The 25,622-nt window shown below is 41.6% G+C and overlaps 1 protein-coding gene across 1 annotated transcript; it reads left to right on the forward strand.

The window, feature by feature from the left end:
- Nucleotides 1–291: 291 nt before the first annotated feature.
- Nucleotides 292–25,052, forward strand: tmem131 (transmembrane protein 131). Its single transcript, XM_038716656.1, has 41 exons — nt 292–578; nt 2,709–2,770; nt 2,983–3,023; nt 5,568–5,636; nt 6,577–6,697; nt 9,052–9,168; nt 9,252–9,374; nt 9,490–9,570; nt 9,689–9,839; nt 9,929–9,985; nt 10,100–10,161; nt 10,247–10,355; nt 11,374–11,482; nt 11,601–11,754; nt 11,852–12,022; nt 13,092–13,202; nt 13,372–13,506; nt 14,291–14,395; nt 14,490–14,576; nt 14,723–14,875; nt 14,959–15,034; nt 15,118–15,232; nt 15,363–15,501; nt 15,624–15,733; nt 15,824–15,896; nt 16,060–16,211; nt 16,320–16,462; nt 17,399–17,585; nt 18,222–18,407; nt 18,534–18,689; nt 19,900–20,333; nt 20,430–20,614; nt 21,704–21,834; nt 21,924–22,042; nt 22,118–22,270; nt 22,380–22,530; nt 23,278–23,393; nt 23,489–23,570; nt 23,653–23,756; nt 23,847–23,989; nt 24,078–25,052. The coding sequence occupies exons 1-41, from the start codon at nt 455–457 to the stop codon at nt 24,342–24,344; spliced, it is 5,364 nt and encodes a 1,787-aa protein (XP_038572584.1). The 5' UTR covers nt 292–454; the 3' UTR covers nt 24,345–25,052.
- The last annotated feature ends 570 nt before the right edge of the window (nt 25,053–25,622 follow it).

Raw genomic sequence — 25,622 nt, forward strand, 5'->3', positions numbered from 1 at the left:
GCTTAAGACCTTTACTAGCTCAAGAGAGATCATCAAATTAATAATTGTACCTATTTAAATTAATAAAGGAATGATAACAGTAATGATTTAGTAGTAGTATATCCTACTAGTGCTATGCTTCTACTTAAGTGCTAGACTAAGTGATTAAACAGCCTGCAAATATATTATGTTTTAATTTTTTTTTTTCGTTTATCTTATCTTATGTATATTGTTAGAAATAATTATTAACCATTTCCAGGGGCTGCTGTGTGGCAACCCGTGACGCGTCACTCCTGAAGCGGAAGCGGAAGAGCAGAAGAAGAAGCGAGGCCGTCGTCCTGTTCGGTAGTGAGCTGCTGCTCGGTGGAGTTTGAGTTTTCTTCCTCACGGCTATGATTGACAGAGTCAGCAGAGGTGTACACGGGCATGTCCGCACACTCGCTCGGTTGTTGTTAGTAACAGAAAGATTTGCAGCATGGCGAGTCGTGAAAGAGCCCAGAGTTCTCGCCACTCACACACAAGGACAAGAATATCATGTGTCGGATTATTGAGGATGTTATTTATTGCTTTTATTCAGACGGCGCGGGCCAATAAACAAGGTTTGTAACTTACGTCCGCATTAGCTAGCGCTAACTTCCGTAGACATTTCTACGAAGTGTGGGTTGAGGTTACCTCTACGGGCCAACTTTTATCACCGCTATCTCGCTAACATTAAGACATCAGAAACACTGCTAAAGTGTTGTTATTTATATTTATGTTAACGAAATTACATGGAAAATTTGAGCCAGCGCATATTTTAATTGATACAAAGCGTATTTGAGAATGAATCATGTAACGTTGGTTAGCTGTATGTGGCCTGAGACGTTAACGTTAAAGTAAACGTTAGCTTCGTTTGTAGCTTGTTGTCATGTTGTCAGCCCGTCCATATATGGCTACGTTAGGCTAACGATCTACAGACATGCAAACAGTACAAGGCAGAGACAGAAAGAGCAGCTTGTTAGCTTCGTGGCTAGTACTAATGTTAGCTTACGTACGCTTCTGTTTGATCGCAGTGCGTTGGAATGAAGAGCTGTTAAATTGGCAACATGAATGGAAACGTCGTCTTCCTCTCGCTGCCTGGCTACCTAACATTACTTCCTCATATCTAGACTCAATAAAGGAAATGTTTGAATCAGTCAGGTGACTGTTATTTGTAAACGTGGCTGTGCGTTTTGATTTTGACCCTAGACTGGTTTCAGCTTGGCACTGGTCAGTCCACGGGCCAAATGACAGCCGCATGTTATTTATCCAGCAGACTGAAAAGTCCAGCTGTCAGACCTGCTGATCATGTCAGGTCACAGTGATAAGTCTACCAGTCGTGAGTGGACAGGGCTGCGCTCCACGTCCAAGATAAGCTGTGCCAACTTGGAAACGTGTCTGGTGAAAAGTGTTTATATTGATTCCTTACACTTTAAACACAATCCAATAATTTGTCTTCCAAGAAATGCACTTGAGTGATGAATGAGCGTTGCGTGGGTTATCTGGCAAATTTTGTCAGCTTGTCCTGCTTCTGCCAACGTCAACACTGCAAGCTTAGACAACTAAATCAGTGTTAACGAGATCACTGCTAGTTGTGCTTCACTATTTAAACTATCTGTCCAGATTTACCAAGGCCCTTACAGGGAGAAGTGAAGTGATTTAAAGGAGAGACATGATCAAACTTACTGCGTCCTTTAAGTTTTGCAATCGCCAAGAAACTAAGAATTGCACTCGGCCTTCAGTTTTGACCAGTATGCCCACTGTTAATAAATGTTTTAGACAGATTGGCCACCAAGGAGTATTTTAGTGGAGGGTGTTTTGAATTTTTGCCTACTTGTTGTTTACGGAGTCACTGCTTTTCTAAATCATGCTGAATAACAAGAGGTGTGATGATTCAATATGATAGAAAAGTAACAGCAAGTTTCACTTAGAGTAGACTTGCATTCAGAGCTCTTTTCCAGTGTAACGTTCACAACAGCTTTCCCCAATTTAGCCTAGGTACAGTAAGATAATGGATTTCTTTCCACTCTATACTTACCAACAAAGTTGACTTGGCTGAACAGCTCTAATCCTAGCTGTGTGCGATGTACTTGTGTAATGTCAGAAGTGAAATCTAAAAGGGAAATGAAATTACGATTTGTTGCATCAAGAGATTAGATCACCTGGATTTGCTTTGGCGTTTCAATCTAAAACATGCTCAATAGCCAGCAGGACTTAATCAAATGCAGCAGTTTAATTTGTCGATGCATGCAACGTAATGACAGGTGACAATGCTGAAAGTGTGCTGTGAACGTGATCACAGCACACTTTTGATCTTGCAGCCCAAGCTGTGGGATTTCGATGGTGTCGGGTGAAATGATTCTGAGTAGAGTGAACGCCTAATAAATTATGACAGGTACACCAGACTCCCACACCAGGTGGAGCAGAATGTGGACACAGATCTCAAGCCAGATCTTTCTCTTGTCTGCTCTGAAAGTACTAGAGATTAACGTTCAAGTGGGCAGTTATCTTTATAAGTATTATAACTTGCAGTTCAGGAAGATATAATGACTGCTAATGACTTCTGATAGAAGAAGTCTATTTTTTGATTTGTCCAATTGTGCTATACTTTCTTCTTCCAGTATTCATACGTATCAAATGTTGAAAATGTGTGGTGTTCTCCTTTTCACTGATGGTGATGGTGATAATACTTCCTGTTTTGTTTTTTGCAGCGTTCATCCAGTCAGACACAATTCTAGAAGTTTTACATTTTGGTGAGGGAAGCCTTTTGCAGGTAAGTGCTATTACTTTTTCGCCCTCTTTGTTGCTATTGAAATTGTAGCTTACCATTACTCACCACAGACAGAAACATAACAGACACCATAACAGAGCAGGAAATGGTTGAAATTAGGCCATTTACTTGGTTTACAAATGACTTACCTCTGAATGTAATGTCTAGTTAAATCACATTTAAACAATTGCTTATGTTTCTTGTTGTTTTTGCAGGCAGAGTCTGACATTGACTTTAGTTTATATCATCAACAAAGGTACGTTATTTTTCACTTCACAAATATCCTTCCCTCTTTTGTAGCAAGACCAAACAATTTCATGTTTTTGTGAAGTTAAATGCCGTTATATCACAGTGAGTGTGGTCAGGTATGCAGGTCTTGTGGTTGTACATCTTCTACATTAAGCAAATTATACCTGGATTGCAACACTGAATGGCAGGTGTTACGACAAGATAAATACATAAGTGGAGCTTATGTGGTGTAGCCAGAGGAGTTCTTGAACTGAACTGAAGCAACAACAGCGCAGCATGCTTCATCCCAGCTTTAACATAGCTATTGTTCACATACAGAGTAGAAAAAGAAAGATGCTGTTGATTCTACTGCAACAAATTGGCAAATGTACTTTCAGTCAGTGTGGTCATGTGAACAAGCAAGTTTCGAAAAGGTTCTTTTGTCAAGGTTGAAAAACCTGTGGAAGGAATTTCATTGCATCAATTAGGCTAAAAAGTATCCATTAACAACCAAAAATAAAAAGCTTGAGCATCATCATCACAAGCTGCCAGAGCCTACAAGGCAAGACAACAACAACTTGAAGCCACATGAACTAACACATTTGGTTAATAGCATGAAATCAGGTGGAGACAGAGAGATACAAGAACTTTTTTCCCTAAGGTCACACCCATAGGCAGCGACCCAGCCCTCTAAAACACGTGCTGTGAATGGCCCAAGTCCACCCAGTCTGTCACCTGTTGTTCGACAACACCCAGTGTGCCTCCCTCCTGCCACACCTGCTTGAAAGAGTTGAGTCTTGCAGGGCAGAGCGTGGAGCCAGCTAATGTGACAACTGACAAGCTGGGCGCAAAGACAAACTGAGCTGACTGAAGAGGGCTTTAGGGAAGTTATAGTTTGCTTTCTAGTATCTGTCACAGAGAGACGTCAGACTTGTAGATCTTGGCGCTGTGAGAGCTATAGTGATTGTAAAAGAACCGTATGAGTCCACTTAATGCTTGCATACTGCACAGAGTTTGCAGTATTTAGTGTGCGAAGTGGATGTGTGTCCCAACAGGTAGAGCTGCTTGAACAAGTAAACACTGTTTCTCAGGCAGAAAACATGTAAACGTTGATTAATGGACTTTTTAACATTGTGTTTTATGTGTGACGGCCTCCTTCAAACATCAATTACTCTGTCCCTACTTGACGTGTGTTCTGTCTGGTTGCAGCATACAGCTACCCTTTCTATTTGTAAGGTATACATAAAACGCTGTTCTTGCACTAGCATAGCATGGCCATATCCTCGAGTTTAGGGGGGAGGGTATTTTGCGATTTCACTGTGTTTATTCAGTTTTTTTTATATATATTTAACATCCCCTTTTCCTCATTTTGTGTGTGTGTGTGTGTGTGTGTGTGTGTGTGTGTGGTTTTTGGAAATCTTTTTGTTGTTGATCATTATCTCCTTTCTATTACTCGGTGTGCTCTTCTTTTGTGAAGAAAGTTTTGACTTCCAGCGCAATTAAAATGTTTTTAATACATTTTTTTTTTTTATGAAAAGAATGCCTTTATCTTATGGTTAGCCTGACACTGGACATATGCAGATCCAAGGCCAAGAGTCACAGCCCTCCACATGATCTCCCCGGCTACTCCAATTACACACTGACATTCAACACATTAGCTCTGAAGCACCGAGCGAAAGGCAGCACAGAATTCACAGCCAGGATCCATTTGAATCCTTAATCCCACAAGAATTTTGTCAGTAGTTAATTAATGAGAGAAGCGAGGACAGGCCGTCGATGACAGATTATCCAGGAGGAACACTGCATGGTCTGCGCTCTGTGTGGATTACTGTGCGCCTCAGGGGATGGAAATCCATCCTGTCTCTAGTGATCTCTGCTATTGGAGCACACTCCCCTAAACATGACTTGATATTATATTGGTGAAAACGATCTGGGGTAAATTGTCTGACACCAGGGCAATGTTGTTGTAATTACACGCAAGTGATGTATTAGTGGATGGTGTTAGTACCACCACAGCAACTCCAATGCAGAAGATAGGACAATGAATCCGTTACAGTCAGACAGCTATAGTGTTTCCCTGCATGTAATATGTTTGTGGCCATCTTGAGTTTTCCACAAATGGTTCTGTATATTCTTGGTAAAATGAGCATGTGACATTCAGCCGTTGGCTATTTTATTTTATTTTTTTCAACCATAAAGCTTAAACGGCTGTCATGCTCCCACACCTGTATCTTTCCATGAGATTTACATAAACGGCTCTCATTACATAGTTCAGTTCACCACTGCCAAAGAAGAGTTGCTTCTCTTTAGAGACGGCTTTGTCTATTGTTGAGATACACCTGTTGTTGGACAGGTTTGGTGAGTTATCCCTGTGTCTTACCAGGCGGGTGGAAACCATGCTCATAAGTTGTTGCCTTCATGTGAGTGGTGCCCTGCAGATGGGAGAGGTCCCATGGCTTTTTATACATTGCTGTGTCTGTGCACATTTCTTTGAAATGCACACACTAATGGATACTATTATTTTTGTCCTGTTGTTGCTGCTGCTGCTGTCACATCTTCCTGTTTCTCACAGCACATCCCCGCACCGTGGGAACTGCCGACCTATACGATTTGAACCTCCAATGTTGGACTTTCATGAACAGTGAGTGTTTGGTGTAATGTTCACACTAATGTATTATTTTGTTTTTGTATGATCTGTGTTTTTATTACATTTCACACTTGCTGTTAGTAATTTGAAGTTGCTTTTTTCCTTTTTTGAGATGAAAAGAATAAAAAAATAAAATATAACTTTTGAGTTACTCTGAGGTGTCAACAATAAATGGATGGCTGGAGAAGCTTTTAAGGTACTTAACAAAACCACATCCCCCGTCACTCGGCTTCAACTAGGCAAGGTCTACTAGATCACATTCCACACTGACAGTGGGCACACACACCCATGTAGTATGACCCAGCTTCAAGTGTAGCCTTCTTTACCGCGTGCAGAGTGCAAATGGTTCAGTAGCTCTCAGGGGAGCAGCGTACCCCTACACCAACTCCCAGTGAGAGACCCAGCTGTGTCATTCTGTCCTCCCCTGTCCTACTACCTCAATAAACAATCCACTTATCAGCAGCGAATGTTTTGAGGGTATGAAAATGAAACCTTGAGAAATTCTCACTCTATCTCTAGTACACTGGAAACAAAGGCACGGTTGGATTAGAGGTTTTAATAAATCAGCAACTTTAGAGCTTGTAACTGTGCGGTAATGTTTACATCTGCCATATTTGTGTTGGAGGAACCATACGTGCCTCTTTATCCACTTTGTTTAAAGCGCCGTACATGTTATCAGGTTTTCAACCACTCACCTAGAAGTAATACATCACAGTGAACATTTAGTGGCCTTCATTCTTTAGCTAAATGTAAATGCAAAAGTACCTTTTACATTTTGGTATATTCATCCTCTGTTTAAATCTCTTTTGTGTCATTGTGTCATCTTCATTAGAGTCTCTGTATGTCCCATCCATATCTTCTTCTACAATGAGTTTCATTTCTTTAAATATGTTGTTGACTTGCTGTGACAAAGGTGTCTTTCCTTCATTTTCAGACCTGTTGGAATGCCAAAAATGGAGAAAGTTTATTTACACAATCCTAGCGCCGAAGAAATTAGTTTGATATCAATATCGGCAACAACAGCACATTTTCACGCATCCTTTTTCCAGAATAGGGTAAGTATTTATCGCTTAAAAATTTGTGAACTTTGTAAATTGTTGTGATCTCTTTTTGTCTTTGTAAATTGTTGTGATCTCTTTTTGTCATAAGCCCAGTTGTCACAACACGCATAATACTTGTCTAATAAGAACCTTAGAAATGCATTAAACACAGAGAATAAAGTGGGAAGTGCGAATGCACATGTGTTATTAGAACATGTGACCACACCAAAGATCTTTTGACACTGTACCGAACTGTTTAGAGACAGAGAATAGATGAGTGTGTAAAGAATAAGAAAAGGAAATTGCATTTATTTAGAAAACAACAACACTGACATTGCCATTTAAAACAAGACTGACTGCCATGAGAGCATTGGTCCAAAAGTGCTGACATACTCTGCTAAGAAGAGAAACTAAGTATGTGCTTGCTGTGTATGACAAAAAATAATTCAAGTGACCTCATACACATTTCTGGTTTTGCCTATTTTTTTTTTTTACCTCCATTCACTATTGCCAGCTAGAGTAAATACAAGTAAAAAGACTCTGATAGGCCTTGATTGATTCACACAGCCTGCAGTATGTTTCTCAGAGTTAAGAACACACGTTTATGAAGAGGTCATGTGACCTGACACTGCCACACCCACCCATGCAGATGTCAAATTGAAAGCACGATCTTTGGTGAAAAGTTATGTTTGGCTTACAGCTAGCTCAACTAACTCACTTTGATCTGCAGTAGCTTTTTTTATGGAGACAAATGTGAATGTACGATTTTTTTCAGGACATTAGAATCTAGTTTCAGTAGGAGGGAGGTCAGTGTGGTTCTCAAGAGGTTCTTGTCCTCTGTCACAGAATATGTTTGTGTAAATTCTTTCTATGTTAGGGTGGACAAAATCACATCTGCAGCGGTTTATGCGGTAATTAATGTAATTGATTCTGGACTTTAAGAATAGGGTTACAGGCTGTTTGCAGTTCAGAGAGTCGTGATGTTTTGACACCCAGTTTGGTTTGCAAGAACTCAAAGTACAAAAGCTCTTCTTGCTTCAAGGCCTAGAGTCAATTTACCATTGTTAAAAAAACTGATAGGAATTTGTAGAGTTTGGTTTGACATGGATGTTTTTCTTTCAAAAAATTCCAAATACATGTTATCTTTATTAACTGCATAGAACAGATTACTCAGACCCTCGGGGAGATTACTCAGGGAGAGAGGGGCGGGGCAAGCTGGTGTGTGTGGGAACTGAAGGGAAAAGCAATGTGAGCAGATAAAATAGTTTGTGAGCAAACGGTGGAGAATTAAGTAGGATAAAATGGTGAAATAATGAAAGAAATAACCTACTAGAAATAGAAATATACCCCCTCCCCTCTCTCTCCCCCGGTTACTCTGCCCATACACATAGTAGACTACAATCCCCAGAGATCTCTGCTGTGGTCACATGTCCCAAGGACACATGTGTTTTGCATAAGAATTACCAAGTGATTGTCAGTGTTTATTAGCTTTGTCCCAACTTTACCAATACTAACATACTGTGCGGTGTATATTTTAATTTACAGTAATTGCACTTTAAGTTAAACAGCCAGTGGAAAATTTGGAATCTTAATGAGAAGCAAAATGTTTATCCAAAAAATCACCTCGTCTGCATATTGTCCAAATAATAAAATCATAGTTTAATCTGCAATGTTAGTTACAGTTAGCATTCTCCTGAAAAGACGCTTGAACAGAACATCAATCAAAGCTAAAGCACAGGCAGTAAAGTGCAGAACTCTTTGTAAGAAAGATCATCTTATCATCTCATAAACTTTACATAATTTTAAGTAGGGTTGGTGTATTAACAACACAGCATAAGTGTATAAATAGTACTCCTGCTCTTCCACGAAGCCTATAGTTGGTGAGCAGTGCGTCTCTCACCCTGAAGTGGATGGTAAAAGTGTTTTTCTAAATTACTCTGTGCTTTTACTCCTTCAGTTATCTGCAAATTTTGAGGCTACATGAACATTCTGCAGTAGTGGAGATGACACGATCGACAAGATCTGTGCTTCTTCATCTAACTACAATATGTTTTAGTCCTAAATCAATCTTTATTTCTTTTTAGTTGTTTCTGTAGAGGGTTCAGGTCTAGAAGTTTAAAAGAGAGGATTCATGGCAAAGTCATCACCTGCAACCACAGTCACCACCAAAATGCTAAAGTTAGAGTGTAGCTGTAATGTTTTCGCAGCAGCGGACCTTTAAGGTCGGGTGTTGTGGAAGTGAGCGTGTTATTAGTCCAGCTGTTTGGGGGTCAGTATCTGTGAGTAACTCTTGAGAAGCTGTTCTTTCTGTCAAAGTGTTTGTTGTACTGCACGTCATGTATATTTGTTTTCATCTCTTCTTTCAACAGATAATTCCACCAGGAGGGAACACATCATTTGATGTTGTGTTTCTCGCTCGAGTAGTTGGGAATGTAGAAAACACTTTATTTATTAATACATCACATCATGGAGTGTTTACATACCAGGTATAATAAACAATACTTCATTTTTAGAAGCTGACTGATTAGTGCCAAGGTGCTGATTTTGCTTTTCCATCCCCATCCTGAAGGTTTTTGGGGTTGGTATCCCAAACCCCTACAGACTACGGCCCTTCATTGGGGCTCGAGTCCCAGTGAACAGCAGCTTCTCGCCTCTAATACACATCCACAATCCATACAGTGAGCCACTGCAGGTAATTTAGAGTAATTAGAATCTCTAATGGTTACATATGCACGTGTTTGATGTCCTTTTGTATGGAACAGCTGATTAATGTTGTTTAATTGATTTCCCATGTATGGGGTCTCCAGGTTGTGGAGATGTACTCCAGTGGTGGGGATCTACATCTAGAGCTTCCCACAGGTCAACAAGGAGGCACTGGAAAATTATGGGTTAGTTTCGTGTCTCAGTGTCTTTGCTGCAGTGTTTGTGTCGAGTCTTAAGATGAGAGAGTCAGAGTCGAGTCGCTGTCGCCCATGCTGACCTTCCTCCCGTGTGCCCTCACTCCAGGAGATTCCTCCATTTGAGACAAAGGGGGTGATGAGAGCCAGCTTCTCATCGAGAGATGTGGACAACCACACAGCTTTCATCAGAATCAAAACCAATGCCCCCAGTGAGGACCAGTTCATCATCCTCCCTGTTGAGGTGGAGGTCACATCAGGTGTGCTGTTTAACCCTTGTGAAAACATTTATTGTAATTCTCAGTGTGCTTTAGTCAGGCAGACATGTTTCTGTTTTTACTTTTTGCAGCCCCTGGTATATACTCCTCCACAGAAATGCTTGACTTTGGTACACTGCGGTCACAAGGTATAGAGCATTACAAAAGCAGCTACATCTTGCAGTTTTTCTTGAGCAATCTTCCCCTGAGCTTCTTTGCTCACCCTCCCTCCCTTCTCTTCTCCAACTGCCTCGTTTTTACAGATCGGCCGAAACTGCTGAATTTACACCTTTTAAATTCAGGAACAAAAGATGTTCCAATTACAGTAGGTATCCGTAGTAACCTTGTTAAAATGCTTCAACGGTTATCTTACCTCTTGTGTAACCCCGCCTTTTATTGATGCTCAACAGAGTGTACGTACAACACCATCAAATGAAGCAGTCACCATAGATTTCAAAGCAGTCACTCTCAAAGCTGGAGAGAGCAGATATACCAAAGTTGCAAGTATTAGTTTTGATGGTAAGTAGTGTTTTTTTTGTATGTGGTAATATTTGATGCTTTTGCTGTTGAAATATACACCAAGCTAATACTAATGTAGCAGTCCTGCAGTAAATCTTCCCTTCATGAATGTTATAATGATTTTCTCTGTCTGATCATTTTGGAAGCTGCAGTTTTTGGTGTTCTTGCAGTGTATTGCGTTATACTCAGGGTGCGAACTACAGGGGAGCCAGGGGGAGCTTAGCTCCCCTAAATAAGACATCAGCTCCCCTAAAAGCATGATTTGTGTGATATTTGGGGGGGTCTCTAAAATATTGACAGCATGCTTTATTGCCATTAATTTCTATATATTTCTCCATCATCATGGATCCATGCGTAAATTCGGGAGAGTCAGACTTCATCCAGCCAGAGGGGACGATTACTGACCGTCCGCAGATGGCCGGTCGCGCTGTGATCTCCTGGCCCAGTACGCTCCACCGCCCCACTCCCTCTCCGGTACGGGTTGTGTCACTAGTACGGCCGTCGCGCTGTAAACGGTTTGTGATCGTTCCGTCTGGCTGGATATTACGCATGATCCATGCATTACTGCAGCTGGGGGCTCTCCGCAGCGCCACGCAAAATTATATTCAGGAATAAAAACACATTTCTTCATTGCCACTTTAAAATGGTGCAACTTGATCCACCAGTTCCACTGAACCCAGGCTCCTAACAAGGAAATGCTGTCAGTTCTAAAGTGTGAACTGAAAGTCCTGTATGATGTCAGTTTCCTCAGACAGACGTATAAAGATCAACTTAACAAGAAGTAAAGATCCTTTTTTTACTACACCGTGTTTTTCATCAACTTCCCTTCAGGAAACCTACCATTTTACGTCTCATTTAGGTTTATCCATATACTTACTTATAAGTAATGATCTGGGCATTTTTGAGTCTAATAATTTAACACTTTTTGGTTTTAATATTGCACAACTTCCTCATGTGGGGCTCTGTATCCTTTTGCAGTGCACTTATCCTGTATTTCAATCTTGTTTTTTCATTGCAGCTTCAAAAGCGAGGAGACCATATCAGTTCTCTGGTAAAATAACTGTTAAAGCGAAAGAAAAGAGTTACTCCAAGCTTGAAATCCCATACCAAGCAGAAGTTTTAGAAGGGTGAGTTATTTTGCAGATATACAGAGTGGGTGCATTTTATGTATTATTATATAAGAGAAAAAATGTTCCTATAAGGGTGCTCTTAAAGATTTTTCTTGTTTGTCATCTCCTCTGGCAGCTATCTGGGCTTTGACCACACAGCTACATTGTTCCACATCAGGGACAGCCCCGTCGACCCAGTGGACAGACCCATCTATCTCACAAACGCCTTCAGCTTTGCCATCCGTATACACAATGTGTCCCTGCCTGAAGAGGCTAAAACCATGTTTAATGTGAGCATCATGGGTTAACAGAGGTCATTCTGATTGTGAACTGTTGTATATGGATGGAGGTCAATATGACATCACCTTTTCTACTTTTTTATTTTAGGTGCAGAACTTCAGTGCACCCATCGTCATTCCCCCCCATGAGTCACGTTACATCTTCTCCCTCCTCTTCCGGCCAGTCCGACCCTCTATTCACATAGACAGCAATATCCTGCTCATCACAAATGCATCAAAGTTTCATCTGCCTGTGCGGGCCTACACAGGCTTCTTGGAGGTACACAATGGACAAAGTTTATTTAGAATAAAAACAGTTTCTTCATATGTTGTGATTTATTCACCGTGAAAGTGGTGCTGATTTAACCTACTCTGAATACTCTCCTACTAGATACTCTAGTGTTCATTACATTGAGAGTCTGTATTCTTCATTCAGAACTGCCCTACAGAGGGAGAGAGCATTAACTACTGAAGCAGTGAAGTTTAGATAAAATACATCAAAGTCGACCATATTATATTTGAGCTCTTTTAGCAGGAGTTTTTTTTTTGTTGGTCTTTATCATGACTGGATTTAACTGCTGCTTCATTTAGTTATGTGAAGGACAGACCAGACTGAATTACTATCCCAGTTCATCAAAGTGGATAATTTCCAAGTATCAATACTTGATATAACTCTCTTGCTTTAGCTGTCCAGCTGGTTGTTTCTCTGTGGCAGAGTGCAGGAAGTGTGGTGGTGACTTTGAGAGACCACACTTTAGCTAGTTACTGCAGCCAGAATATATTTATGAGTCTGGGTTGGCTTGGTTAAGTTAAAAAGCTTAGACGCTTTCAACGGTAACAACATAAACAAATGGTACTGCGCACGTGCATTTCTCTGGCCCAAACTTAACTGCCCAAACGGCAGACTTCCGCAAGCAATCCATAACAAGTAAGCTGTCAATGTGTGAGAGAGAGAGAGAGAGAATATGCGCTGCGTGCAGCTCTGCAATCAAATACAAGTTTTCCCATTTTAAATAGTGTAGAAAAAAATACTGAAATCAATATGTGGTGGGCCGCCACAAATAAATTAATATATGGTAAACACTGTACTGGATATCACTCGGCATATTAGCCAGTAAACACAAACCCAGTAATAAACAAACAGAACGGAAGTTGACTTTGGGCCGGGCGCATCACCTTGGCAATGTGTCAGATGAAAGCGTCTATAGTAAAACAGATGTCAAGAAGTTAGATTCAGGTCTTTGGAACCAGAAATAGAGTTGCTGCGTTTTGCTTGATAAGACAGAGTAGGCATGATGATGAGTATCTGTGTAATTTGGTGCATGTTTTTTGTTCCCTGGTGTGAGCAGCCGCTCGTCCTGCCTCCCAGTGTGAAGGAGAACCTCCTGGACTTTGGTGTTCGCAGTGCAACAGACACCAGCAACATAATTTTTGTGGTGGTCAACAGTAATCCCATAGAGGTGAGATCACGCAGCACACTGCATGTATTGCTAAAATACAAATAAAACAGTAGCTGATTCCAAAAAAATGTGAAGAACTTACTTGCTGTAGTCCAACGTGTTGTGATTGTTTTTCCTAATCATTGCTCAAGACACCGTTAAGTACACTTTTAAACTTTCTGTCTTCCAGCTGGAGATCAAGTCCTGGCTGGTCACCGGAGACAGTCTTTCCATGGAGCTTCTGAAGACGGAGAAAGGAAACACAACAGTGGCCCTGAGTCGTCTGCGAGAGCTGCAGAACACTTCAGCCTCTCATCACAAAACAGTAAGACCTCGACATTGTCATTCCAGAGCTGCTTTTTTCTTTATGATCTGCTCATCACGAGCCTAAATTTGGTAGAAACCCTTAATTCGCTCAAGGTAAGTTGGTGAAGAGTAGTGTTACCAGTCCAATGCAGCCCAGTACATAATACAGTGTGATTATGATGATGATAATATAATAATAATAATAATTAAATAAAATTCACAGTGTTTGATGTGATGACTCTAGCGTGTCCAGGTAAACACAGAATTACTTTTAGGATCAGAAAAGACTCATGAGGCCCAAAAAAGAAGAACACTAGATAGAAAGAAAGATAGATAGAGGAAAAAGTGTTGAGCAAGGAAAGAAAGCATCGCCACAAATTTATAGATGTTTTTTAAATGGCGGCATTTTGTCATTTCAAAACTATCCCAAAAATGTTCATTTTAGTGTATAAATTTAAAGTATGTTGCTGAATTGTTACTTGTGGCCAGATATCTTATATCATATCTCGCTCTTTAAGGAAAATTCTTGCTTTTTGTTTTGCCTTATGTTATTCCGAAGCAGAAATGGAAATAAATTCTCATTATCAAAAAGTATCTGTGAAAACTCCTGTTTGTTTTTTTTATATTATATATTTACAGTACATTAAGGTTGCCTGTTATTTTGACCAATACAAGAAAAATGCATTTCAGTTTTGTTATCTAGGATGTGAAGCTGACGGCGTCTCATGTTGAGAATCTGCAGCATGAGTGAGCACCGTGAGGTAAAGAAAATCTAACGCGCATATTTTTTTTACTCCACAAAGGTGATATTAGCATCTGGCTATTATGCAGCATTCAGAGTGACACTTGTGGCCAAGGCGCTGGAAGGCATGTATGATGGAGCCATACACATAACCACAGACTATGAGGTAGGAAGCCGTCGCATCTGCTTTTTCTGCCCTTCTTTCAAAGAAATGAAGCCAAAATTCAGTGGAATGGTCATGTTTGTTTTCTTTCCCTCAGATATTAACAATCCCAGTGAAAGCTGTCATTGCAGTGGGTACATTAAACAGCTCTCCCAAACACATCATTTTACCACCTTCATTTCCTGTAAGTAACATTAAGATCTATTCACGGGTAAGGTTTCACACCTTTTCCTGACCAGATAAAAAGATCATAATCAAAGCCCACTTTCCTGTTCGATGCCCGAGGTGTTATGGCTCTTGACATGTCTGTATATGTGTGCTCTTCTTCAGGGGAAAGTTGTTCATCAAAGCTTCAGCATACAGAGCTCTTTCACGCAGAAAGTGAGGCTACAGCAGATCCGCTCCCTGACAGAAGATATACGTTTCTATTACAAACGGTTGCGCAACAACAAAGATGAGCTGGAACCGAGGCGTAAATCTAAGGTAGCCCCGCTTCGCACTGTGCAAAGTAAGTGAGCCATAGGCGTCCTTATAAACATAAACTTATTTTCTTTTCTCTTTTTCAGGTGGCAAATATTTATTTTGACGCCAGCTTGCAGTGTGGTGATCACTGTTATGTGGGGCTGCCGTTTGTGCTTAAATGTAAGTTTTTTTTCTTATTGTTTATTTGTGTGTAACATTAAAATCTCACAAAACAGAGTTAAAAGTATAATTTTCCTTCACAGCCGAGTCCAAGCCTCATGGGCTGGCATTACAAGAAGATATCTGGGACGCTGATGTGGATCTCCACCAGAAACTCCTCAGACGATGGAAGGAGGTGAAAGAACGATCAGGCCACAAGTAAGCGTATTAGGAGTTCGGATACAGTGGTCTTTGGGCTTTAGCTATCAAACGTTCCTGATAAATGAATTGTTTCACACCGATGGTGTATTTCCAGAATTAAACAAGATGTTTTCTTCTCTAACTAAAGGATTGAAGCTGTCTTTGAAGTCAACACAGACCTTCAGAAAAATGTGCATGCTAAAATAACAGCGCATTTGACCTGGCCTTCACTGGTCAACTCCTCGCAACGAGTTATGTTCCCTCTGACCAACACAAACAGCTCCTCTGTGAGTAGAAACAGTCTGTCTCTTGTTCCTACACGTGCATAAACACACACAGGAATGTTTGAAGGTGCCGTTAAAGTTCAGTGTTTGAAATTGAGGTGTGAAATCTTTCTGCGTTTCTGCAGGATGAGGAGGTGATTCTGTACAATCCCGCAGATGTCCTCGTCTTTGTCCAAGTCCTCCCCTTGGCCCTGTTACCCAACCCCTCTGTGTTTTCGGGAAAGCTGGCCGACAGGTGAGGCTGGTTGCACAACCCCAGAACGTTCTTGTTTTTCATCCCTCCATCTTACTCTTGACAGTAATCGCCTCTGATTTTATTTTCCAGGTTGCCATTAGGAAACTTGTCCAACATCAACATTGACACAAATACCAGAGAGTTCCAGGTTCACAGAAATCAAGTGAGTGCTGCAAAAGTGACGATCGACTTCCCTGTTATTCAGGAATTTAGAGAGTCAGTTGGTTTGCAGATGATTGCGTTGCTAATCCCAGGCCTTTTTGTCTGTGGCGGAGGCGGCATGTGGAAGCAGTTTGTCTGTAACAGGCCCTCTATTTGTTTGGCAGACATCCCTAATGAAGAGCAGTACAGGGTTCGTAGAGGGATCAACCAGACCCTTTGTGTACAACCTCCTCCTGCTGCCTGGAGAAGTCAAGGCGTTCAGCGTGAGGTTCACTCCCATCAGCAACCACAGTGTCTCAACCCTCCTCATAGTCAGGTATGAGTCTGTTGTTTTTTTTTAATGCAACTAAACTAACAGATTCTTTATTTTAGTCAGTATGTGTTTCTCCTCTGAAATTGTGTGCTTCATTGGGAACATGTTTAGGAACAATCTGACTGTGATCGACACAATCATACTTCACGGCCGAGGTACAACTGAGAGCCTGAAAGTTGCAGGGAAGCCTCCGGGACAAGGCAGCTCGCTGCGGTTCAAGATAACTGAGGCCCTGCTGAAAGACTGCACAGAGAGTGAGTTTGTGTTGCTGCGCTCTTGATGCGTGTAGCCATGGCTCCCATGTACACTTGCTTTTTCAGGTGGCTAGTATCCTGATAAATTCCAGATGTGATTTAATGCAGCTCTTGGCCGGATCACTAATCTGACTGTAGCTCGTCTGTCCTTTCCCGGGCTGTATCCAGAAGCAAGTCAGCCCTACTGCAGAAGCTTTTAAAACAATTTAGCAAATCACAGTTAGCGGTATCAGCTAGCAACTATCCATGAACTAACACAAACACATGAAATGCTCTCTCACCCACAGATATAAATCAGGGAGAACAACATTCATTGTAACTTAGCTACTTTATCATCAGTGGCTACTTTTACTGACGTAGTTACACTAGGGAGGAATAAAGATTGTGATATACCTCTGATAAATTTGGCCAGAATGCATTTGAAACACTTCTGTGTGGCAGATAGCTTTTTTAAGATGGGATAGCTATTCGATTGTGTGTCTTATCAGAAATTCCTTGCTCCTTCTTGCTACCCAAAGTTTTTAAATAATTTGAACACACAATAAGGCAATATTCTAGGACTATGTGTACCTAATTGTAAACACTGTTTTGTTCTGATGTCTCCATATTCCAAAGTGATTAGTCTGTCATTTGTTAAAAAGTACTTATTTCATTACTTATCTTTTGGTCTAATAGAAAATAAGCAAAGATCAACAAAAAGAGAATTAAAGCATGCATTGACACACTACATTGTTCTAAGCTGTGTCCCAACAATTTTTGTTGCTCGTTCACAGGGAGTAGACACAAGTGTGACCAAATAAAAACATTCTGTTTAGCCCAAGAATCTCACAGATGATAATAATTTCCACAAAATTGTGCATCCTGTCTGAGAGCGAAGTTTTAAAAACTGATGAGACGCACTGTGCCCATTAATTATTATCCCCTCACTTATTTCAGAGACTAAAGTCAAGGAGCCAAACTTCACTCTCAAAAGAACCTTCAGAGTGGAGAACACAGGCTTGCTCCCCATCACCATCAGATCAGCAGAAATCAACGGACAAGCTTGTGAAGGATATGGATTCAAAGTTCTCAACTGTCAAGAATTTGCACTTAAGCCAAACGCTTCAAAAGACCTCGTCATTCTGTGAGTAAACACACGGGTTATTTGTCTTTGTCCATGTGTGTTTTGCTGAGTCTAATTTGGAGCTGCAGAGAGAGAGTGTGTGGGTGTGTGTGTGTGTGTGTGTGTTCCCCATCACCCACATGCTCTATTAATACTTGTCCTCAGTCTCTCTGGCTGAGAAAGCCTTCAGCAAGAGGATGAATTAGCTCTCTGTCTCTGCAGCCTCTCCTGGCTTCCCTCAGGTCTCATTTTTCTTCATCTCTTAAAGTTCAAAATCTGGCAAATGTGGCATTAAAAAAAAATAATACTGACACTGATTTAAATTTGAACTTTGCGAGTCACGCTTTTAAAGCCCCACACAGCCATGGTCCAGCCTGCAGGGGTTGATTTAGACTTTTTTCTCAAAACTGTGTGGGCGTGAACGGACTTTCCCCTGATAGAGCAGAACAATTTAAAGCGCTTTCATTGTTGTTGTTACATGAAGTTTGGTTACCAAACATTATAGTCTTTTTTAACATCACAGTATGAGAAGTGCAGGCACAAAGATCTCTCCCAGCTCTTCCAGTTAGCCACCACGTATGTTCTCTGGCTAGATTAGTGAGGGTTTTGTACTGTTCAGAACAGTCTTTTTAAACTTAAAACTTCCTTTCCTTACAGGTTTACACCCGACTTCACTTCATCTCGAGTGATACGGGAGCTGAAATTGGTGACATGTGGAGGCTCTGAGTTTGTGTTTGTCCTGAACGCCTCCTTGCCCTACCACATGTTGGCTGCATGTGCGGAGACCCTGCCCAGACCGAGCTGGGAGCTGGAGCTCTACATTATAGTGTCTCTCATCATGAGGTGAGTGTCTCTCTGTACTGCAGCGTAGCATCAGCACCACGAGCAATAAAACACCACTCGGTTGCATTTTATTTAGTGTTTCAACCCAACTATCAGTTCACACCAGCTTTGTTTGTGTCTCTTCAGCTCCATGTTTCTGTTGGTGATTGTCACCGCCTACCTGGAGGCGCAAAGCATATGGGAGCCTTTCAAGAGACACGTGTCAGTGGAATCCAACTCCACCTTGGAGACTGGGAGACCGTTTAATCTCAGGGAAATTGTGCAAATTCACAGTGATTCAAAGTAAGTGTAACACGGAAAACACTGAGTTACATCTCCAGGCAAAGGTTGATCAAGCAATAGGATATTATCAATGTACAGAAGGTATAATGCTAATCTGATGAATAGGAAGATCGATCTAAGAAGGAAAGATTTTTGAGCGCCACATCACTATTTAAATTGCTCTGAAGCAACCCACGTTTGTCTGGCTCTAAGAAATGTATTCTGATTAATTAGGTTGCTGGAAAGGCTCTGACACAGAGAGAAGACAGTGAGTAGCTGTGGTCAGGTATCTCTGTCTCACGGTTTTTGCAGTGTCTGGTACTGTAACCGCTAGTTGGCCCTTATCACTATCCATTTGGGCAACTTTGCATGTTTAATCTTAAGCAGTTGGGGAATGAGAGCTGTCTGATTGGCTGTTCATCCAGGTGAATAAGTGATTTTATTTCGATTTTTTTATTTATTTATTCAATTGCAGAAGCCAATGACAACAGGCTGACAACAGCAGTCCCATTTTAAACTTTCTATCAGACATTCTTAATTTGGATCCTGGCCTGTAATGAGAGTATTTCAGCAGTTTCACAGTGGTATAAATAACGTTGTCTGTTTTCTTGTCTTGTCTTTAGGGCTGCAACTTATTCATTTTTATTCGACTATTTTCTCAATTGATAAATCGTTTGGTTTAGAAAACATCAGAAAACAATGAAAAATGACCAGGACAAGTTCTGAGAGCCCAAGGTGACGTCTTCAAATGTTTTTGTCCGAGCAATAGTCCAACACCAAAAGATATCCAGTTTACTGCAAAGTAAGAAAAGGGGGGGGAAAAGCTAACCCTCAAATGTGAGAAGCTTGAACCATCAAATGGTGCAGCGTTTGATATTTTAGCAACTATTAAACAATTGTGAAAGTAGTGGCAGATTAATTTGCTATGGATTGACTGAACCGATGAATCAGCTGATCTTTGCAGCTCTTGTTGTTTTCTTCAGAGGCTACGAGCAGAGTGACATGTTTAAGTGCAATTTTTCATAGAAGACATGAAACTGTGTAAAGCAACACAGAGCATTTAATCTGTGAGCTTTTGTTGACGCTGCTTCTATGAAGTCAGATTAGTGTGTCAGACCCCTGAGGATCAAGTATTGCTTTTTTTAACTAAAGAATTGAGCGATGATGTAACTGCAGAAGGGGGATGCGGCATATTCAGTGTATTTTAACAGACTTTTCTTTCACCGTTCAGGTTAAGCGATTACGGCGACTCACCCCAGAAAGGAGCATATGCGTCCAGCAACGGAGCAGCTCGGGTCGGAGGCCGACCGGTGAACACCCGCACCGCACTCGACTCTGACAGCCAAGATAAGAGGTCCAAGATCGTCTTCAGCCGCCCATCTATGCAAGCTACTTCCTCCCAGCCGACCAAAGGAAGTACAGCCTCATGCCAAGAAGGCCCTCCAGCTGCCTGCCAGCTGACCCACCGGAAGGCTCGGAGTACCAAGCAGCTGGACCTGCAGAATCAAAGTTTATCCGGATCATCATTGCCTCACAGAGGCCTCGGTCCTGAGGATGCAGAATACGCCAATCTGATAGGAGCCATGGACAACGACCTCGACCGTCCAGAGTGTCTCAGTGGCGAGACTATACAGGAGCAGAGCTGTCAGTCACTACAAAACAAAGGTACCCATATTTGTTTTTCTCAGAAGACCGTAGAAGGGCAGAAGGCCTATGTAATCCTTTCCAGGTCTTTGAGGTATGCGTTAATATTATTTACAGTGTTGGAATCCAAAGGGAAGCTGCGGGGCAAAACAAAAGCCCAGAGGAAGAAGGAGGAGAAAGAGAAAAAAACGACAGTAAAGATTCAGGGAGACGAGCTTAAAGATAACATGGCTGACAACGATGACAGCTCCTCCACTACTACAGAGACCTCCAATCCAGATGTGGAGACAAACGTCAAAGAGGTACACACTGAAATAACAAAGTCCAGCTCACGTTCTTTCTGTCAGCTCTCTCTCCATGCATAGGATTCACTTAAGGTTTTTCTGTCCATCGTGACACAAACCTGTGTGCCCCTTCAGACCTAACAAATCTTTGTAGTACTAACACAGGAGTCAGATGTTCTTTTCTATAAATCTGTGTTCTTCTGACATTTAGAACAAAAGCTGTGCATTTAGAGTTGTCTGTTTAGTTACAGCACCGCCATCATCACAGATAGCACTCGCACTGTAAGAAATATGTTGTTGCAACATTAAAAAATACGACATAACCACTGGACAAGCTAGATTTGGTACGTAACAAATTCATAATCAGGAATGATCTTGGTTTTAACGTGACTGAACAGAGGTCTGTTCCGAACAAACCCAGGAGCAGTGATTACATTACATTTACTCATTTGGCAGACGCTTTCATCCTTACATTTGAGGAACAACATACAAGCATCAACAGAGCATCAAATACAGATCTACAACTGACAGTACATACTAGTAAGAGCTAATAGCACATATCGCATCAATGGGGTAAATCCCTGGGGAGCCAAGGGGAGCCAGTGGAAGTCACTCTGATCAAAAACCAGACGCGCTGCTGCGTTCTGAACCATTTGTAAGGGTTTCACCGCACAAGCTGGAAGACTTGCTAGGAGGGCATTGCAATAGTCAAGGCGAGAGATAACCATAGCCTGTACCAGAACATGAGAGGATTTTTTTTCTGATGTTGTATAGAGCAAAGCGGCACGACCGAGAGACAGCAGCAACATGGTCTGAAAAGGACAGCTGGTCATCAATCATGACACCCAAGTTTCTCACCAGTGATGAGTGATGGCTGAGGAGCCAATTTGTAGTTTGATGTGATGGTGGATAGATTGCTTGGCTGGAATGACCAAGACTTCCATCTTAGAGAGGTTTAGCTGAAGGTGGCAAGCCTTCATCCATGCAGATATGTCCGAGAGACAGTCCGTGATCCGCACCAAGATCTCGTTGAACCATTTGACACACTCTATGGAAATGACATAATAAGTGTGCTATTATTCTACATTTTACCATCATTTCTTCCAGGAACCAGTGAAAAAGAAAGGAAGGACTGTAACCACAGGAAAAGTGAAAGAAGAACCTTCAAATTTCCTGATCAAACCCAAAAGTAAGAAGCAAGAAGCCACAAAGAAAGAGAGCCAAGCAGAAAAATCCAGGTGTGTGTATTTAAACGCACGTGATGTCGTCTTTTGTTCAATGCATATTTTTTGAAATCCCTTTTTTGATAAATGGTTAATGTTCTCAGTTCTCTGGAGCTGCCATATGTAACACCACTGGAGAACAAACAACGCAAGAGCTTCACATCCAAAGCGCTCTACCCTCTCCCCAACATCCCGAAGACGAGACCTGTGCAGAAACAGAGATGTGAGTTTCTTAAATGTTTTCACTTTGCCCTTTGCTTCAGTACCAGATGTGTTTGTAACATGTTTGTATTGGCAGTCGACGGGAAGCCGGAAGACGGTCGCCCCTCTCTGTTTACCAAATTGTTGTCCAGCGGGTCAGTGCCAGAGCTGGGGCACAGCAGCAGCTCTGAGGGGGAGAAGGAGTTTGCGTCTCCAGAGTGGGATGTACCACTTCCCGCAAACGGTGTCCGTAAGTCGACATCTGAAAACCAATCTGCCATGTCCAGTGTCTCTCCTACTTCCAATACTCACTGATCAGCCTCGTAAAGATCTGACTGGCTCCTGTTCTCCACATGCAGAAGCAGATAGTCTTCAGCAGATCTCCCTCCAGACAATAAACGCAGACCCTTTCCTGAAGAGATCCGTCTCAGCCGGCACCTGCTCCCCTCCACCGACCTCCCCCAGCTTACCGTCCCGAGTCTCCTACAGCAGTGTACTCAACAGTAACAGGTATAAACTTGGTCAAATGTGGAGGAACTTTGCTAATAAAATGAACACATTTTTGCTCATCTTGTTTGAAATTCTGAAGGAACAAATGTCCACTTACCAAAATACTGTCAAAGATGTCGGATCCTCCTATTTCACCAGCATCATGGCTGGTGATTTTGACCCGTCTCCAAATGATCATTTTTAGTGACATTTTTAGAAATAGTGGTATCCTCAGAACATCTTTAATGAATATTTATAATACATTAAAACAATTAAAACAGGTTTCCTCTTTTTCGGTGGCCCCTCTAACATGTGGAGTACCCCAAGACTCCATCCTTGGCCGCCTTTTGTTCTTTATTTACAAGCTTTCACTAGGTCACAATTTTCTCAAACACAACATTCAACACCATAGTAATGCGGATGACATGTCCCGTTAAAGACGGCTTCCAGAAGTCTTCCAGAAATCGACTGCTGGGTGTCCCAAAAAATTATTGTATTAAGTCCTCAAAAGTCTATCGTCACTCTGAAAAAGTCTTCGCTCGCTGTGTGCAAATAACCCTAGGTCTGGTATGTTTTGATGTCATGGTTCTGAATTGTTTTATCTTGACATTCCCAGATAAAGCACCTTGTAACTCTCTGAAAGTCTTTTTATAAATAAATTATTGTATTTCTTATTATAATAAAGCATGCTATTTTGGTATACTGTGCTTTGTTAATTTTACCAAAAACTAATCAAGATTCTTTGTGATTTTTCTAACATTTTTGCAGTGAGGTAAACCAAAAGAAGGCCCCAGGAAATAAGCTGTCAACAGCCACTCCACTCCCGGGCAAAAATGGGAACCCCACCTTTGCTGCTGTAGCTGCTGGTTATGATAAAAGCCCAGGTATAACAATAAACTAACACTTGATTTAAAGTGCGTACGTTGTTCTTATGGTGGATTGTTTACGAGAGAAAACTGATGTTTTTTGTTGTGGTCAGGTGGCTCTGGCCCAGGTAAAGCTGACAGCCAAGGGAAGATTCTAGCAGCCATGACTTCAGTGGAAAGTGACAGCTCTGACAGGTAATGTGAGACAAAATGCACATCCAAACGTGACATCAAGAGACAATCCCAATTTTAATATTTTAATATTTTTTTTATATAGTTCTGGATTATGGAGTCCCATTGAGACAGCCAGTACTTCAAACTTCCACTCTGCCAACTCATTCTCTGCTTTTGGACCCAATAATTCCTTCAACCTGACCGGAGGTAACCTGTCTGGCTCACAAATTTATGAACCAACAGAAGAATTTAGAGAAACTGTAGCTGTTTAATTCAAAGTGTGTGTGTGTGTGTTAGTTTTCAGTGGAATGAATCTCCAAAAGTCATCAGAGCCTCAGCAAAGCTGGCCTGAGTTCCCCACTGTACCCTCCTCCATCTGGGACATACCAAGCGGCGACTCCTGGCCCAGCAGCTCCAGCTCACCGACTGCCCCAACTGCAGTAAGGTCCCTTATTTGTGTTCAATGTAGCTCCGAGATACTCTTCCTGCTCATGATACTATTATGAGGCTTCTCTTCACCTTTTTTAGTCACTCCTGGGAAACACCCGCAACCCCTGGTCTGCTCCCACCCCCTTCGGCAGCTCCATTTGGTCAACAAGCGCAGATTCAGCCTTGCACCCTTTTCCTCCAACAACCAACTCAACCACTCTGACGGATCTGGTCAACAGTCCCACCCCGTCGCCGCCAGCTTCTACCGAGATGAGTCGGACCTACAACCCGTGGAGCATGTGGCGCCCCACCCTGAGCAGACGCAGCTCTGAGCCCTGGCCTAGCTCTCCTGACAACGGCAGTTAAAAGGCACATGATTGCACTTACCAGAAGCACGTCACGGATTTGATGTAGTCTGTACGTTAAATCAGTTTCTTTAATAATCCCAACACAAAGCAAGGTTACCTCAAGTGTAATGCATTGGGTAGCCCATTTGCTTACCAACTCCGCAATATAGTTCTCTGCAGCTTTTTATTCATTGGGGGGAAGGGGGGGGCAATGCAACGTTTTATTTGGAATTTGTTTTAACATGTGCCCCTAAATTAAAAGTGTTGATTGCATGGTATGCTAATGCCGTGCAGACATTTTGCTCTTGCAGAAATGCTGGCAATGCTGCATTCCTTCTGACAGTTTGGTACATGACGCAGAATCTCTAAAATTCAGTATTAATGTTCTTACAATATAGCCATGTGTTTTTACAATAATTTTGTTCTTATTGGTTTCTTTTAAAAGTTGGTTTGAAAAGTCAAATTTGCATACATTTGAATTTAAGTCATTGCACTAGACTTTTTTTATTTGGCAGCAGGGATCTTTCATTCTTCAGAACCCAAACAGCCCACAAAGCTTCATGGACGTCCATGTTCCCCATTTTAAAGTGGACTCTGCCCTAAAAATATCAAAGCCTTCCGTGAGGATAAATTGGTCAAGTGATCCAAAGAACACTTACATTTGAGGTTGGTATTATACATTGCCTCTATTTGTCAGCAAATTTAAATAAAGGACTTCAGCAAAGCAGTGTGTTTTTCATGGTCTTCCATTTGAACATACAGACCAGCAGAAACAAGTTGTGATGATATATCATTATCATTTCTCACACTTTTTGCTCTTAACAAACTAGGTATCTTCTCCTTGTGGTCCCAGCTTGTGATTTCATTTTTCTGCATCTACTCCTCTGTTATCTTCATCACATGTTCAAAATCAAACTCTGTAAACCCTGTGTGGCAAAATTGCTCCTCTAAAATAATTCCCCACCCTTTTGGTTGTATTTGTTGAAACAGGGACTGCGCCTCAACCACACTCCGCAAGTACTAATATTGCACCAGTATTGTGCTCATTGCTCCAGATTTGGGGGTCTGTCTATGGGTCGTTTAAGCACCGGACATCCTGGGTGAAGCTGGCACAAAACCCTGGGGGCCTGCTGCTGCCCCACATATTAGCAAATTCAGTCAGTGAGATTTACAGTGGAGATCCACAGCTTGAGGAAAGGTCTGGTTTAGAATCACCTGCGCAGGCAGAAGAGGTCTATTTTGTGGCTGAGAGGGGTCCAGGGCTCTATGTACAAGGTACAAATCTCTATTAGTCTTG

This window comes from Micropterus salmoides, unplaced genomic scaffold, assembly GCF_014851395.1.
Source record: "Micropterus salmoides isolate LMB-PRFRI ecotype aquatic unplaced genomic scaffold, ASM1485139v1 Ms_hic_scaffold_13, whole genome shotgun sequence".
NCBI classification, from domain to species: Eukaryota; Metazoa; Chordata; class Actinopteri; order Centrarchiformes; family Centrarchidae; genus Micropterus; species Micropterus salmoides.